This window comes from Coenobita brevimanus, chromosome 95 (assembly GCF_032717465.1).
Source record: "Coenobita brevimanus isolate Jiangsu-jjx chromosome 95, ASM3271746v2, whole genome shotgun sequence".
Classification (NCBI taxonomy): Eukaryota; Metazoa; Arthropoda; class Malacostraca; order Decapoda; family Coenobitidae; genus Coenobita; species Coenobita brevimanus.
This window is the reverse complement of record NC_137048.1, coordinates 1,072,061-1,084,183: the sequence shown is the minus strand read 5'-3', so window position 1 is coordinate 1,084,183 and position 12,123 is coordinate 1,072,061. Positions and strand designations below refer to the sequence as shown.

The window sequence follows — 12,123 nt, the reverse complement described above, 5'->3', positions numbered from 1 at the left end:
CCTTATCACGTCTTCTCCAAGTGTTTTTAAAGACCGACGCCACTCGGACGAACGCCCTGCTACAACGGTAACCTGTGGCCCTCGGCCCGCATGCCACCTTACCTTCCTAGTGGTACGGCTGGCGGAACAGTGTTAACATAAAATTGTGTATAAACCCTGATTCAGCTAGAGAGTGATAAATGGAGAAAATAATCCCTTTCACAATAGCAGTTATTTATAACAGACTGCGTGTATCAAAACTCTGACGATTTATCCTTATAGGCGACTTGGTATTAATTATTACAGGATTAGTGAAACATAATGAATATAATGTGGCACTGCCATGGTATGTTAGGTATGCGTGTCTTCATTTTTTTTTTTTTTTCATGCGAGGAAGAAGGAACCAAAGGCCGCAGCCCGCAATTGTTGTTCCTTCCAAGAGAAAAATAAAATACAAGAGAGAGCCAAAGAGGTATATGATCATGATGTTTTTGGTAGTCTAACATGGTTCCATCGCCGCCGGGTGATGTGTTGTTAGTTAAGCTGATTCTATTCTTGCATAACGAAGTCAGAGCCGTACCCAGAATTTCAGTGCATTTATAATTTATAATAATTAATGTGGCCAATACTAAAGTTAGTGTTAAGAACGGCAGCCTTTGGTTCCTTCTTTCTTGCATAAAAAAGAAAAGAGGTTGCTTGTCTGCGTAGAGGTGGTGACCCTGATAGGAAACGGCCCATCTGGCTGTTGCTCATACCTGCACTGGCTGGACATATTTTGAATAGGAGCTGTGTGTGGAAATATTGGCAATGCTACATTGTTGCAACCCTCCACTAAACCAAGCACATACCCCCCACCTCCCTGCACACCTAACCAAGCACATAACGGCCCTCAACCCCCCTCCCCTCAATCTTTTCTTTTAAAGGTGGGAGTAAGGAGAACGCCTTGAGGACATAATAACCTGGGCCGTTCAGATGCCTTGCGCAAGTCGCATTGAAATTTCTGGAATTTTTTTTTTTACTTTTTCATTATAAAAAAAAAAAATACTAAGACCCAGCATTCTATCAAAAGGCACCAGTTTACTATAAGACACATACCTCTTTGAAATTTTATGACTCTATAGTGAATACTTTCTGTGTTCTTGACCGGTCACTAAATCTCTACTCCCGGCCAGCTGCCCTGCTACCCTGCCGCCCAGTTCTGCGGACGGACACATCCCAGTGATAACAACACCCTCCTCTGACTGTATCAGGTGGAGGGTAAAAACTTTTAGTATTCAGTCTTGGCCTGTTGTCTGGATATTCAGTACGGTACAGTGTTTTGTTCATGATTAATACTGAATCTGCAGTCGCGAGGCCGGTGTTTTCCTGGTAGTGTTTCAATATATGTGTGTTTTCATCTAGGTGCTGTTTTGTTAGTCTGTCATTATGTTGCTTGTGCAAGTGGTCTTTAATGACTCCAAACGATAGGTGCATAGTTAGGCGCCTGCCAAGTTTAGTATTTGCCATACCAATGTAGTTTATGTGACGAGGCTTGCAATCCTCATGTGAACATGAAACTTCAAAAACTACTGTGGCGCACTGAAGTGGGACAGGCTTAGAGGTTATGCTGTTTTTCACTAAAGTATAATAAACTTTTGTTTTGGTATTAAATGAGTAAGTTTAACTTGTTTTTAGTATCTGTGCAAGTATCGTTGTGATTTACGATATCTCTCAGTTTCCGATCATTTGTGAGGTAAGCTGGAGTTGTTTGGTTACATTAAAAGATGTAGTTATTAGGGTGTATGGTAGACTGTTTCGTTCCAGTGTGTCTGATGGAGTTCTATCTATCTATCTATCTATAGCCCGACGCCCTAATCCCGCAAAGGGTGGCCGCAGACAAAACGCCTCCAAGTCACTCTGTCACCCACCATTTGACTCCCCTCCCCCCAACTCACCCCCCCCTCCCTCATATACCTCTCAACTCCATCCCTCCACCTCATCCTCGGTCTACCCCTCCCTCTCCCTCCCTCCACCTCACCTACATACACCCTCTTAGTCAGTCTTTCATTCTCCATCCTCTCCACATGTCCAAACCACCTCAGTGTATTTCTCCTAATCTTTTCAACCACATCCACATCTACCTCACAACGTTCCTTCACTTCTTCATTTGTCAACCTGTCCCTCCATGTCACTCCACATGCTCCTCTCAAGTAACTCATTTCCACTGCTCTCACTCTTGACTTGTTCCCCTCTTGCAAGGTCCACGCCTCGCTTCCATACTTCAGGGTAGGGATCACAATACCATCATGCAGTGACTTCTTAACTTCCATACTCACCTCCCTATTTCTTATCACTGCTTTCAGTGTGCCAACAACCTTCCTTCCCTGCTGTACCCTTTCACGTACTTCATCCCCCAAAGTTCCATCCTTACTCATCACACTACCCAAGTACTTGAATGCACTCACATTCTCCATGATGGAGTTACATGTATGAATTTGTTTATCTGTAATGGAGTTAGAAAATCCAATGTTTACCAAAATTTCTTTCGTATGTGACAGTTTTGCATGAAACAGGTCCTAGGAAGAACAAACATCATAAACAAGACACAAGTAGGCTTTTAAGACCGACAGTTTACGGTATATTGTGTAGGATACACACTCTCAGCACTGAGACATATACTTACGTCAGTAATCTTTGTATAAACTGTAGTATTATAATGAGCACTGTTACCTTCAGTTAGAACATCAAGAAAGGGAATTTTGTTGCCATACTTAGCTCAAAAGTAAACCTCAGTGCAGACTCATTCTCCATCTTCGTTTTAAGATCCGTAGGTGTTGCTTGTTGTTTGCCACTACGTACTGTATATGTCATCAATATGTGTGTGTGTGTGTGTGTGTGTGTGTGTGTGTATAAATATATACATTATATATATATATATATATATATATATATATATATATATATATATATATATATATATATATATTTATCATGCATATATTATTTGTTTATTTTTGTCACGTGAAATGAGCGAGTCACAGAACATAAAGGGTGGAGGGGCCCCTGGCAATGGAACCCACTCAGCACTATAATTACGCTCCACTCTCAAAAGAATAGGCCTACGTGCCTTTACTGGGATGGGTATTTTGGTGTCAGGTAGTTTTGCATCCGTCGTTTGGTAGTTACTTGTCCGTCTACTTACACTTTTGGGGATAGACGTAAATTTTAAAGGCGGAAAAAAAAAAGAAATTATGACAAGGCATCTCTAGGTACAAGGCCCAGGCGTTCCCCATGGATGTTTCCAGGCCAGTCGGCTCAAGTATGGAAGTGTAAAACCAAGGCAATGAGCGCTGATAGGGGAAAAAATAAAAAATAAAAATGGGCATCGACCAACCTAAAAGGAAGCCGGGAGAGAAATGTTCTGGTGTAATCTAAAAATAGAACCGGACGCTAATGACAGCAAAGGCATCCTTAACACAGTTTATTAACTCATTCAACCCAAAGGCGATATTTACATATTATTCTTGCCACCAATACATTTTATTCTGTGTAGACATAGCTTAATTTTCTTGTCTCCCATTAGAAAGCTTTTCCAATGTGAGTAAAATTGTCTGTCGGTCGGCATCAACGTATTGAACAGGTGAATAGAAATGCAATACCTGTTCCTGATGATTCCAGCCGCCCGTCACGCCGTATGCAATCACTGCATGGTTGTGTTCGTTAGACCATGGTTACCGTGTTAGCTTATACAATAACCCATAAGTTTCGTTGCCTCAGGTGACTATAACACCTGTACCTCAGCGATTTATTTTGTCCAGTACCCATTACCATCTTTTTGCACGTTACAGATGCAAACATTCACCCAGTGTCGATATGACAGAGATATCAATAACATACAAAGAAACACAAAAATGCAAATTGCAAAGCAGGTTTGCTAGAACCATGTGCTATGAAGTGTTCTGTGCCAACAAAAATGTAACTCATGACCTACAGACTACTCAAACACAGCATTTGAATGTCCTGTAGAACCTGAACTTGGGAAATTGACATATTTTTCTTTTCTTTTTTTCCAGGTCCCACTGCAAGTGAACTCAGGACATAACAGAAATTAAGTAGTCACACAAAAAACTCAATACAGTAATATGAAAATGTACCATGGCAAGTCAAACCTTGAGTCACTGATCATGACAAGAAACAGGTGGTATTTATTAATAATATAATTCATATGTTTATATTTCTTGAATGCTAAATCCTATTTGTTCATTGTGTCATATTAAAATAGTATTTATTAATGCTTTTAACAAAATACTTTAACGGCAGTAAAGATGCTCTGATACATAATACTGTTAACACAAGGATCACATATAAAAATCCGACACTACATTAATGCAATCATTCATTACCAGATGAGCTTAGAAAATGGAGTTCAGACGAGAATAATGTAAAAAACTGAACAGTGTTAAGAGGAATAATGAACTGTTGAGTGAGAGGAGACTGAAGTGTTACAGGAATGTGTTGATGGTAAAGAACCCAAGATGAGATTTGAAACTTTAGATGTCGAGAAATACTTTTGTTGATTAGAATGTACAGAAAATAATGGTAAGGATAGTGTAAAGTTCTCCTTCAGGAAGGGAATGGATGAATAAGCTGGGGTGGGACCACAATCTATGATAGAAATAGCCCACAGTTATTTGAAAACTAGATCCAGTGGAACTCACAAATGCAAGGAATCCTGGTGTGTGCGTGGAAGGTGGAAGAGCCTGTGGTGATAATGTGGGTGGCGGTGTACATGTGCTGTGACGTGAAGTGTAATGAAGGTGAAGGAACCTGTGGTAATGATGTGGGTGATGGTGCACTATAGATCAGAAAAGTATTGATTCACATTCCACATGAAACAGTCGGACACCACAAACGATGGCTATAAAAAGTACCTGACGATTCCACCCACGTTGATCAGCCTACTTTCATAAGGATGCACTGTACTGTATGTTCGTTATCTTTCCAGTCAGTACTGTTATTGTGAAAATGTTTAGATCATAACATATTAATCTTACTGGGACATCATGAGTTGGTTTGATCTTTTCGGAAACATCGGAGCCCTCCTGTGCGATACTATTTTTTTTTTTCTATCAATAGTAGATGTGACGTGAGGTAAAGAGCAAAGCCTGGTGGTTGCAGCAGTTGCAATAACTGGTATTAAACTGAACCCTGAAGCATGTTGCTCCGGATGACGACAACTGAATGACTAAGTGATCCTGACAATGACAAGTATTGGGGTCCAGATCCGCCCTCGGGTTGGCCAGCCCATGGTGGCAGGCCAGGACATCCCCAGCACTCCTCTCCTTCCCCAGGACTTCTCCACCAGACCCTACGAGGTACATGACACACAGGAGCTGCTGGAGTCGTACCGTAGAGTGCGGTACGCCAGACCCGATGTGACGGACACCATAGGGCTGCACAGGATGGACAGCGGTCTGGACTGGGAGGAGGCAGTGATGGCCACCCCATACTATGCCACGTCTCCGGACTTGGCCAGTCACCAATTGTCGAGGTTCAGGTCAGATGAGGATTGGACTGTGGACGCCCCACATCCCTACTATGACCAAGTCCCTCTGTCCTCACATTACCACCCTCTCTGTCCCGTGAGTAACTTAACTATCACTGTAATATCTTTAATGTGCCTTTTCGGTGTTAGTTTACGTGTGATAGATGTCTTAATGTGTAATAATAAGGTTCTATTCCCACCAGCTGGTCCGCCATTCCCAGGGTCATCGCCTTCACCCACCTCTATCTGGTGTTCTGACTTCTCTTTTTCCAGTCCTTAGTTTTACTGTTCCTCTTACCTGTATCATCTATCTGCCTGCCTATAATTCTGTTTCCCGATTTGGGTGTCTATGAAGAGGTATAATGAAGGTTAATGATAAAGACCCACTTGTCTTTCCCACTTCTGGTGTCTGACATGTCTTTCTGCAGGTAAGTCACAGTGCAGTGGGAAGAGCGTAGGAAAAGGGGTAATTGATTAGGGCAGATATATCTGTGTGTGTGTGTGTGTGTGTGTGTGTGTGTGTGTGTGTGTGTGTGTGTGTGTGTGTGTGTGTGTGTGTGTGTGTGTGTGTGTGTGTGTGTGTGTGTGTGTGTGTGTGTGTGTGTGTGCGTGCGTGCGTGCGTGCGTGCGTGCGTGCGTGCGTGCGTGCGTGCGTGCGTGCGCGTGTGCGCGTGTGCGCGTGTGTGTGCGTGTGTGTGCGTGTGTGTGCGTGTGTGTGCGTGTGTGTGCGTGTGTGTGCGTGTGTGTGCGTGTGTGCGTGTGTGCGTGTGTGTGTGTGTGTGTGTGTGTGTGTGTGTGTGTGTGTGTGTGTGAGAGAGAGAGAGAAGATTTGTGGGCAGGAATAGTGACAACTTGTGAGTGTCGTGAATTGCTCTATTGGAATCAATCATTCATTTCCTGTGTCACCCTCGGGGATGCATAGGGCCTCGATGAACTCACACCACCACATCCTATCTTGTGCTAACTCCTCAAGATCTCCCCAACACTCATCTCCAGCTTCCCGTCTCATTGTCCTCACCCACGTCTCTTTTGGCCTTCCTCTACCTCTCCTACCAAGTGCCACCCACCCTGGTGTACCTCGTACTATTCCCTGTCTCCTATACACATGTCCTAGCCACTTCCATCGTGAGAATCTAACATATTCATCGATCGGCTGCACTCCCGTTATTTCTCTAATTCTACTATTTGGTATCCTTTCCCACCACTTAACTCCTAATATTCTTCTAAGTGCTTCATTTTCAAACACCAAGAATTTATTTTCCATAGTCACTGTGCTGTACCAAGACTCGTGTCCATAAATTAAGATACTCCTAACCATTACCTTATAAAGTTTGATTTTTGTATGCACAGAGAAATTGTTATTATTCCAAATATTTTTAAGCATTCCCATTGCCTGATTAGCCTTCTTTAACCTTTCCTCGAATTCAAAGTTCAAAGAACCATCCTTGGCTAAATAAGTACCTAAATATTTAAACCTATCAACTTGCTTTACAACCATACCTCCAATTACACATTCCTGCGCATTTTCCATATTCATATTGATTATTTCAGTTTTTCCACAATTAATAACCAAACCCACCTTGCGACCTTCACTCACCAAACAGTCCAACACTCTCTGCATCTCTTCTGGCCCATCACAAATCAAAACTATATCATCTGCATAATCTAAATCCAAAAGTTTCCTGTTCTCTCCCCAAAGTATACCTGCACCGGTTTCTGTTCCAACGCGTTTCATAATGTAATCAATGACCAATATAAATAGTAAAGGCGATAGAACACCACCTTGAATTACTCCGGACTTGACTTCAAACGAATCACTCAGACAACCATCAACCATCACTTTACAAAATGTGTCCTCATGCATGTTCATAATGACCCTCACAAACTCCTCTGGTATTCCATAATGTCTCATGATCTTCCCCATAGTCTCTCTCGAAACACTATCAAAAGCCTTTTCAAAATCAACAAAACAAAGACTTAACGGCACTCTCATTTCATTAACTTGCTGCATCAAATGCCTAACTATAAAGATCTGATCATTGCAACCACGTCCCTTTCTAAAACCAGCCTGTTCATCCCTCAGAATACCCTCAACCACTGGCTCCAACCTATTTAACAACACTCTACTGAAAACTTTCAAAGCTATCAGTGACAAAGAGATTCCCCTCCAATTACCACATTCACTCAGGTCTCCCTTCTTCGGAACTTTAACAATTACACCATTCTTCCAAACTGATGGTAGTAACCCCGTCACCCATATCTTATTGAATAGCTTGGTCAAGATCATTATTAATCTATCCCCCTCCACTTTAAACATTTCCGGAAATAAACCATCCTCCCCTGGTGCCTTATTATTCTTTAACTGTTTTACTGCTTTCTCCACTTCTGCAAGCCTCAACTCTCCTGTTTCTATATTTAAATCTTCCTGGGCAGACGGTATATCCTCTTCTGGTGGTATTGGTCTATTAAGAACTGTCTCAAAATGCTCTTTCCATCTATTTTTAATATCTCCATCTTTGGTCAATAAATTTCCTTCCGTGTCTCTAACTGGTATTTCCTTGCGTTTACCTGCATTACCACTCAGTTCTCTAATCGATTCATATGCTATTCTTTGACTCTGTCCATCATTTTTGTTTATTAAGATTTCAGTCTCTGCAACCTTTTCATCCACACATCTTCTTTTATCTCTCCTAGCTAACCTTCTTACTTCTGAATTCAAACTCCAGTACGCAGCTCTTGCTAATTCAATCTCTTGTTCATCAACGCATTGCATCTCACTCCTCAATTTAGCCTCACCTCTCTTTTTTATCATATCCCACGTTTCCTCTGATATCCATTTCTTTCTCCTGAAGCTATGTCTCCTTCCAATCGTACATTCAGCAGTCTCATGCAAAACTTTGTTCACATCCTCCCACATCTCATCTACACTTCTCTCCCCCTCTTCCAACGTTTCCAACACCAAAAACCTATTTCTGCATTCTAATCTGAATTCCTCCTTTTCTTCTCCTTCCCTTCTAAGCTTAACAATATTGTATCTACCAACACCAGATTTTTCCTTCTTCTGATTTTTAAGTTTAAACCTTATTTTTGCAATGCTCTAATGGAAGAAATAACCTCAAATGCTATCATTGCTAATATGAAAGTACTGTAAGTCCACATCAGACCAAAACTGTTGAGTCTTTACAGTTTCATTGAGTAAGTTTAACTGTTCCATTCCATGTACTGATATGCCTTGTTCTTAATACTGACCTGTTCTGCCTTGCCCCCCCTGGTACCTGCTGCCTCATCCTGCCTGACGTGCTGCCATGACAACTGGGTGCCTGGTGGTGGGTGAGGTGGGTGAGGGCGAGGGCATGGTGGGGCAGGAGGCGTGGAGTACGGGGACATGGAGACTGAGCAAGAGCCTGGAGGACCTCCCCACCGACATACAGGACCACATCCTACGCTGCCAGTGTTCCTGCGACCACCTCGGATATGGAAACTTCTCGGTCAGTTACTCCTTCATTGATACTGCAGCTTCACCCTCACACACACACGCACACACACACACACACACACACACACACACACACACACACACACACACACACACACACACACATTATGAGCCCTATTACAGTCTCATGGCACGTGAAAATGATAGTATGTCTGGGTTAATATTAGAAGTAAAAACTTTGGCCGTTTCTTGCCACAGTCTTTTGGCTTCCGTATGTATAGCCATCTCGCAGTTATTTTTTCTCTTGTGTAGAGATAAAGGCTGCTCAGCGGAATTATAAAAGAAATACTCTTTTCAGTCATATTATCTATCTGTCCGTATTTATTTATTTATTTACTTGCATACTTATATAAAGATCAAAGGAGATTACAAGCGACTTATGTTTGATATTTTTACTGCAAGTGCAAGCAGAATTACATATAGGGGAGACATATAACAACTTGCCTTCGTCTGCCTGTATGGTTGGAAATCCTAAAAAAAAAAATGAATAAATAAATAAAAAAATAAAGTATGCACATGTTAAAATTACGTGTGAATTCTGTTACTCATGGGATAACATAGGGTAGGAAAAACTGTAAGAACAAGTGGTTAAGTGGTGGTGTAGTGAACTGCCGTTTGGACGCGCACAAATTCTACCTCAGCTTGGCGAAAGGAACAGTTTTGGGTTTTTAATTTCGATAAAGCGATCACAAGTGCTGATCCACAAGACTAACAGACATTTCACAGAAGCCCCCTCGCTGATACCAGCCCTGAATGAGCCTGTATTCATTATGAGCTGTCAGTATTAGTGACTAAGTGGTGACATGAAAGTGTTTGGCACATTCTGTTGCGCTTATGACTGAAAGGACTCTGGAAAAACTCAAATCACTCCCCCCGCGAGCGAATATATATATATATATATATATATATATATATATATATATATATATATATATATATATATATATATATATATATATATATATATATATATATATATATATATATTATATATATATTGTTGAAAGAAGCCTGATTGATTACGTGCTCGTAGAGAGGTCGATGATGTGAATGGTTGCTGATACGAGGGCTGTGAGAGGACGATGTGGAGGTCTGTCAGATCATATGATTGTGGTATGCAAGATCAAGCTGAGAGGAGTGAGGTGGATCAGGAGAGAGAGGAGCAGTCAGGGAGAAAGGCTGAGAGTTGAGAAGCTGAGGATCAAAGAAATGGCAGATGCATACAGGACCAAAGTAGAGGACGAGTTAGAATTACTGAATTGGAATGAAATAGATCTGGACAGACTGTGGAATGCATATAGGGATTGCTTAGTTAGGAATGCTAAAGCGGTGTGTGGTGTGGCAAGAGTAACAACAAAGAAGAAAGGTACGGCATGGTGGGATGAGGAGGTAAAGAGAGCGGTGGAGGAAAAGAGGAAGAAGTGGCTAAAGTGGTTACAGGATAGGGGTTCAGTTGAAATAAGAACTGAATATGTTGAGAGCAAGAAGCACGTAAAGAGACTAGTGAAGAGGAAAAAGAAGGAGGTAAATGAGGATCTAGGAAAAAAATATGAATGCGAACTACTTTGAAAATAGAAAGTTATTCTGGAAAGAGGTGCGGAAATGTAGAAGTGAAAGCGGAAAGAAATGAGATGGTGTGAAGGATGCAGGTGGTAGATTATTAACCCATGGAGAGTAAGGACCAGATGGAAAGAATATTTTGAAAGCCTGATGAATGGGAATGGAAAGAGCATAGCAGCTGTAAACATGATTGGTTTTGGGGGTGTGCAGAGAAGGAATGCAGTGCCGGGAGACGTGACACTCGCACAGGTGAAGAGTGCTGTGAAGCGGCTGAAAAATGGGAAGGCAGCTGGGGTTGATGAGGTGTATGTAGAGATTCTTAAATGTAGTGGAGAGAATGGAATGAAGTGCTTGTTGGAGACATGTAAGAAGGCATGGATGAGTGAAACTGTGCCTGCTGAGTGGAAAAAGACTGTGATTGTACCCCTGTACATAAATAAAGGTGAGCGAAGTGAGTGCAAGAATTATCGTGGCAAAAGCTTACTGAGTGTGGTAGGGAAGGTATATGGAAGAATTATTATAGAGAAAGTAAGAGAGATATCAGAAGTCCCAGTGACTGATGAACAGGGTGGCTTTATGAGTGGCAGAGGATGTGTGGACCAAATATTTGCAGTGAGACAGATAGTAGAGAAGGCTTGTGAGAAGGACCATAAGGTGTTTATGGCATTCATGGATCCGGAAAAAGCATATGACAAAGTGGACAGAGAAGGATTGTGGAAAGTTTTGCGCGTGTACGGTGTAGAGGGTAAGCTGCTAGGTGCCGTCAAGAGTTTTTATGATGGTAGTGAAGCATGTGTCAGGGTTAATGGGCATCTAAGTGAATGGTTCATGATCAGTGTGGGCGTGCGACAAGGTTGTGTGATGTCCCCATGTTTGTTCAATATATATATGGGGTGACGAGAGAAGTAAAAACACGAGTAATGGAGAGACGGATGGCACTGGAAATGAATGGTGATGGCTGGAATATCTCAAATTTGTTGTATGCTGATGATGCAGTACTGCTTGCAAATACCGGACAAGAACTAGTGCAGAGTTTTGCTGATGTCTGTAAGCGTCGTTCCTTGCGAGTAAATGTAGAATAGAGTAAAGTGATGGTAACTGGGAGAGAAAGTGACTTCCAGTGCAATGTAGCAGTGAATGGAGAGAGACTCCAACTGGTGAGAGAATTCAAATACCTGGATACAGTGATAGAAAAGAGAGGAAAATGTGCAAAAGAAGTTGAAAGTAGAGTGACACAAGGAAGAAAAGTAGCTGGTGCAATGAAGGCCTTGATAAGAAACAGAGGCTTGAGTGTTGCAGCTGCACGAGGCTTACATGAAGGAGTGTTAGTGTCAACTTTAACATATGGATGTGAGACTAGGGTGTGGCATGAAAATGAAAAGTCAAGAGTAAGTGCAGTGGAGATGGGACTGCTGAGGAATGTATGTGGAGTACAGAGGGTGGATGGGATACGAAATAATGTGATTCGTGAAAGATGCGGAGTGAGGAAGTCTGTGGACACCAGAATTGAAGAGAGTGTACTGAGATGGTATGGTCATGTGGAGAGAATGGATAACAATAGAGT

At 41.9% G+C, this 12,123-nt stretch overlaps 1 protein-coding gene across 1 annotated transcript in view; it reads left to right on the top strand.

Annotated features, from left to right (window-relative positions):
- The first annotated feature begins 8,808 nt into the window (after positions 1–8,808).
- LOC145413169 (dipeptidase 1-like) overlaps positions 8,809–12,123 on the top strand; it is a 46,050-nt gene continuing 42,735 nt past the window's right edge. The window contains exon 1 of the mRNA XM_080282895.1: positions 8,809–8,991. Within this exon, the coding sequence (XP_080139021.1) occupies positions 8,809–8,991 (183 nt within the window). The remainder of the gene's footprint in view (positions 8,992–12,123) is intronic.